This window comes from Rhinopithecus bieti, unplaced genomic scaffold (assembly GCF_001698545.2).
Source record: "Rhinopithecus bieti isolate Rb0 unplaced genomic scaffold, ASM169854v2 scaffold_11252, whole genome shotgun sequence".
Lineage (NCBI taxonomy): Eukaryota > Metazoa > Chordata > Mammalia > Primates > Cercopithecidae > Rhinopithecus > Rhinopithecus bieti.
Window position 1 is genome coordinate 2,690,847 of NW_016806895.1, and position 5,761 is coordinate 2,696,607.

General features: G+C 41.3%; 1 protein-coding gene across 3 annotated transcripts in view; it reads left to right on the forward strand.

Moving 5' to 3' along the window:
• The window catches only part of SLC39A9 (solute carrier family 39 member 9), a 67,501-nt gene that overhangs the window by 23,623 nt on the left and 38,117 nt on the right, over window positions 1-5,761 (forward strand). For all 3 annotated transcript variants that reach the window (XR_001886813.1, XM_017878637.1, XM_017878638.1), the window contains exon 2: window positions 3,837-3,945. Coding sequence is in view for 2 of the 3 variants with exons in the window: in XM_017878637.1 (XP_017734126.1) it covers window positions 3,837-3,945 (109 nt within the window). In the remaining variant the exon portion in view is untranslated. The remainder of the gene's footprint in view (window positions 1-3,836; window positions 3,946-5,761) is intronic.

Sequence of the window (5,761 nt, forward strand, 5' to 3'; positions counted from 1 at the left end):
TCCCACTCTCTTCTGGCTTGTAGAGTTTCTGCTGAGAGATCTGCTGTTAGTCTGATGGGCTTCCCTTTGTGGGTAACCTGACCTTTCTCTCTGGCTGCCCTTAACATTTTTTCCTTCATTTCAGCCTTGGTGAATCTGACAATTATGTGTCTTGAGGTTGCTCTTCTCAAGGAGTGTCTTTGGGGTGCTCTCTGTATTTCCTGAATTTGAATGTTGGCCTGCCTTGCTAGGTTGAGGAAGTTCTCCTGGATAATATCCCAAAGAGTGTTTTCCAACTTGGTTCCATTCTCCCCATCACTTTCAGATACACCAATCAAATGTAGATTTGGTCTTTTCACATAGTCCCATATTTCTTGGAGGCTTTGTTCATTTCTTTTTACGCCTTTTTTCTCTAAACTTCTCTTCTCGCTTCATTTCATTAATTTGCTCTTCAATCACTGATACCCTTTCTTCCACTGATCAAATCAGCTACTGAAGCTTGTGCATGTGTCGTGTAGTTCTCGTGCCGTGGTTTTCAGCTCCATCAGGTCATTTAAGGTCTTCTCTATGTTGTTTATTCTCGTTAGCCATTCGTCTAATCTTTTTTCAAGGTTTTTAGCTTCCTTGCGGCAGGTTCGAACATCCTCCTTTAGCTCAGAGAAGTTTGTTATTACCGGCCTTCTGAAGCCTGCTTCTGTCAACTCGTCAAAGTCATTCTCCATCTAGCTTTATTCCGTTGCTAGTGAGTAGCTGCAATCCTTTAGAGGAGAAGGGGAGCTCTGGTTTTTAGAATTTTCAGCTTTTCTGCTCTGATTTCTCCCCATCTTTGTGGTTTTATCTACCTTTGGTCTTTGATGATGGTCACCTACAGATGGGGTTTTGGTGTGGATGTCCTTTTTGTTGATGTTGATGCAATTCCTTTCTGTTAACAGTTTTCCTTCTAACAGTCAGGTCCCTCAGCTGCAGGTTTGTTGGAGTTTGCTGGAGATCCGTTCCAGACCCTGTTTGCCTGGGTATCACCAGCAAAGGCTGCAGAACAGCAAATATTGCAGAACAGCAAATATTGCAGAACAGCAAATATTGCTGCCTGATCCTTCCTTTGGAAGCTTTCTCTCAGAGGATCACCTGGCTGTATGAGGTGTCAGTCGGCCCCTACTGGGAGGTATCTCCCAGTTAGGCTACACGGGGGTCAGGGAACCACTTGTGGAGGGAGTCTGAGGAGGCAGTCTGTCCGTTCTCAGAGCTCAAATACCATGCTGGGAGATCCACTCCTCTCTTCAGAGCTGTCAGACAGAAACGTTTAAGTCTGCAGAAGTTTCTGCTACCTTTTGTTCAGCTATGCCCCTGCCCCCAGAGGTGGAGTCTACAGAAGCAGGTAGGCCTCGCTGAGCTGCAGTGGGCTCCACCCAGTTCGAACTTCCTGGCTGCTTTGTTTACCTACTCCAGCCTCAGCAATGGCAGATGCCCCTCCCCCAGCCAGGCTGTCTCTTCAGAGTTCGATCTTGGGCTGCTGTGCTAGCAGTGAACAAGGCTCCATGGGCATGGGACCCGCTAAGCCAGGAGCGGGATATAATCTCCTGGTGTGCTGTTTGTTAAGACTGTTGGAAAAGCGCAATATTTGGGTGGCAGTCTCCTGATTTTTCAGGTACAGTCTGTCACGGCTTCCCTTGGCTAGGAAAGGGAAATCTCCCAACCCCTTGTGCTTCCCAGGTGAAGTGATACCCCTCCCTGCTTCGGCTCACCCTCCATGGGCTGCACCCACTGTCCAGCCAGTCCCAATGAGATGAACCTGGTATCTCAGTTGGAAATGCAGAAATCACCCGTCTTCTGTGTTGATTATGCTGCAAGCTGCAGACCAGAGCTGTTCCTATTTGGCCATCTTGGAACAGACCACTTGCTTGCTAACTAAGCTCTTAAACAAACAGATGAAGTACATGATGTACCATTAAATTATTGAAACTTTTTCATAAGCAACATATATAATTATTCCCTTGTGGTTTTGTTTTCAAAAATGGGGTCTCTTTATGTTGTCCAGGCTTGAGTATAATTCAGCAAGATCATAGCTCACTACAGCCTCAGCCTCCCCATATCTGGAACAACATAGTAGTGTGTACTACTATGTCTGGCTTCTTGTAGTTTTTTATTATTTTTTATTTTTTTTAAAGACAGCTCTTATTATGTTGCCCAGCCTGGAGTGCAGTGATTATAGCAGATGTGATTATAGCACACTGTAGTCTTGAACTCCTGGGTTTAAATGATCCTCTGCTTCCACCACCCGAGCAGCTGAGACTACAGGTGCACACCACCATGCCTGGCTCTCCTTGCAGGTGTTTTTGTTTTGTTTTGTTTTGTTTTGAAATGGAGTCTTGCCCTGTCACCCAAGGTGGAGTGCAGTGGCACAATCTCTGCTTACTGCGACCTTCACCTCCCGGGTTCAAGTGATTCTCCAGTCTCAGACTCCCAAGTGGCTGGGATTACAGGCACACGCCACTATGCCTGGCTAATTTTTGTATTTTTGTAGGTTTCACCATGTTGGCCAGGCTGGTCTCTAACTCCTGACCTCAGGTGATCCACCCACCTAGTTGTAGTTTTCAAAATCATTTTTCATACTTCTGAGATCCCAGGAAGTCATATTAGGGTATACTGCTGCTTCAAGAAACTTTGAAACCTAATCTTTTTGTATGACAAGACGGAGTCTCTCAAACTTGGGTAAAAAGACAACAATTGGGATTAAGTTGGATTAAAACCACAGAAGAATTTTAGCATTGATATCTAAATACATTTTTTTCATCGTATGAGTAATACATGTTTATTGTAGATAAATTATGTTTTATAAGTTATGTATTTATATATTGCAAATTATAAATTTTAAGTAAAAAATTGTTGATGTTTAATGTAATTTGTTCTACTTACATATATATTTTTTATAAATATGAGATTATCAATACATACTGATTGCCATCAGCTTTTTCCTCATAGCAGCATATCATGACTTCCTATATCTATTAACATATTTATTTCTTAATTTTTAATGGCTGAGTGGTGTGGTACTCTTGATGAAATTTATAGTTTATTTAGCCAGTCTCCTTTATTGGACGTTTATTTTCAGGTTTGCATTAGTAATAAGCACAGTGGTCATTTTTGCATAATTCTTTCTTAGGGTGAATTTCTGGAAGTAAAATTTCTAGATCAAAGAGTTCACATTTTTGAGGCTTTAAATCTAAATGCCAAATTGTGGTCTCCAAAGGTTGTAGCAATTCACATTCCTGAGAGGCCTGAGATTTAAATTCACATTTAATGAGTATTAAAGTGTACTCATTCTCCCTATCATGGATAGTAGACATTTTTCCAAATCATTGTTAACCTAGTCATTTTAAAAATTTCATCTCAGTCGGGCACAGTGGCTCACGCTTGTAATCCCAGCACTCTGGGAGACCAAAGCAGGCGGATCACCTGAGGTCAGGAGTTGGAGACCAGCCTGGCCGACATGGTGAAACCCCGTCTCTACTGAAAATACAAAAATTAGCTGGATGTGGTGGTGCACGCCTGTAATCCCAGCTGCTCGAGAGGCTAAGGCAGGATAATTGCTGGAACCTGGGAGGCAAAGGCTGCAGTGAGCTAAGACCGCGCCACTGTGCTCAAGCCTGGGCAACAGAGCAAGACTCTGTCCCCCAAAAAAAAAAATTCATCTCTTTGTTTTAATTGGCGTTACTCATGAAATTGATCATTTTTTAGCTTCACTGTCTATTGTAGATGTTGGTCTCACAAATGAGCAGCTCACAGTCTTGATTACAGATACTTCAGAAACTTTTCCCCATTCATTAATCAAAGTTTGCAATGATTTGTTTTCTCTCCAGGAACGACTGAAGCTGGTGACTGTTTTGGGTGCTGGCCTTCTCTGTGGAACTGCTCTGGCGGTCATTGTGCCTGAAGGAGTACATGCCCTTTATGAAGATATTCTTGAGGGTGAGAAAGAGAAGAACCTTGTTTGAGATATGTTATTGACTTGGAGGGTTAGCAGGATGAAGCTTAGTGCTATGTTTTCTGAACACAGTTCATGTTTACCATAGAGTTCTAACCTGAGAAGAATTGTTGAGAGATATCTTGATATCTTTGATATTGAACACATCCTTAGCAGTTTGTGAACTGAATGCCCCAAATCATGAATACCACTTAATGTCTATTTGCCATAGTGCATGAATATGAGTCATTTTAAGTTGTGACAGTTCTTTTTTAATGCTTACTCAAACACTTCCCAAATCCCACATGATAGTGGCTGCATTTTTTGCTAATTTAAAAATATATAGATATAAATATTTAAATTTAAGGACCCTTTACAGTAAACTTTATAGATAATTGGTGAGGACCCATGCAGTAAAGGATAACTGAAAAATTAAAGAGGCCTTTCCTGACCCTAATAGCAACAAGCAGAGGGAACAGTATAGCTGTGTGAGAGTAAATGCTTGGTGGTCAGCTTGGTTCACTCACCAGCAAAGTAATTTGGTCCTTCATACAGCTGAAAAGCATACTTGATTCACATTTGCAACTTAGCAAAATCTGATTACTACATGTCATGAAACTTCACAGTTTCCTGTGAAGGATTGACATCACAGCTGTTAAATCCGTGAGCTGAATCCTCAAGCACCAAGTCTACCGGATGTTAAGGATAGTATAAAGAGGTAGGCACTTCCAAATTTCTTACTAGATACAATATAATAAATACTTTTTCACATATTGGTAGAGGAAAAGAACTGTGTCCTTCATCCAGAATGATGATGCTCTTAGGCCGGGGTTTGATAGACAAAGAGTTTTGGCAGATATAAGTGAGGATTGCAGAAGTGTTGCAAGATAGGACAGGGGCTGAGGAGTGGTCAGCTGTGTTGGGGAACAATAATAAATCAGTGGTCTCTACCTTACAGCAGTGGTCTCTACTTTTTTATGGTCACACATCCTACAGGAGGAGTGGGGAATGATTTACATGCACTATTGCACTGATTTAATGTGTACATTATAAAATATACTCCTAAAATAGGAACATTTTTGAGGCCTGAGATTTAAATATACATAGAAGAACAATATTTTCTTTCATATTCTAGTGGGTCATCTTGAATTTTTCTAGGATATGATTCCACTATAGAAATCACTGTCCTAGTATTTGTCCTTTTATGAATGGCACTTTGTTTTCTAAAGTTATCTGATAATGAAAATTCCTTGAGGAAGAGGTACATTTTAAAAGTATAATTTCCTGACTTCCAGCCTAGATTCCTTAATCTCCAGGAAGGATCCTGGGAAGATCTTTTTCTTTTTTTTTTTTGAGACGGAGTCTTGCTCTGTCACCCAGGCCGGAGTACAGTGGCACGATCTCAGCTCACTGCAAGCTCCGCCTCCTGGGTTCACACCATTCTCCTGCCTCAGCCTCCAAAGTAGCTGGGACTACAGGCGTCCGCCACCACACCTGGCTAACTTTTTTGTATTTTTAGTAGAGACGGGGTTTCACTGTGTTAGCCAGGATGGTCTCAATCTCCTGACCTCGTGATCCACTCGCCTCGGCCTCCCAAAGTGCTGGGATTACAGGCGTGAGCCACCACACTCGGCACCCCTTACATTCTTAAAAATTATGGAGAACCCCAAAGAACTTTGCTTTATGTGGGTTCTATCTATTAATATTTACCAAATTAATATTAAAGCTGAGAGAAATTTAAGTATTTTCTTACTAAGTTTTAAACAATAAATTTTAATATAATAAACCCTTTACAAGCTAAAATAATTTTTTTTTTTTTTG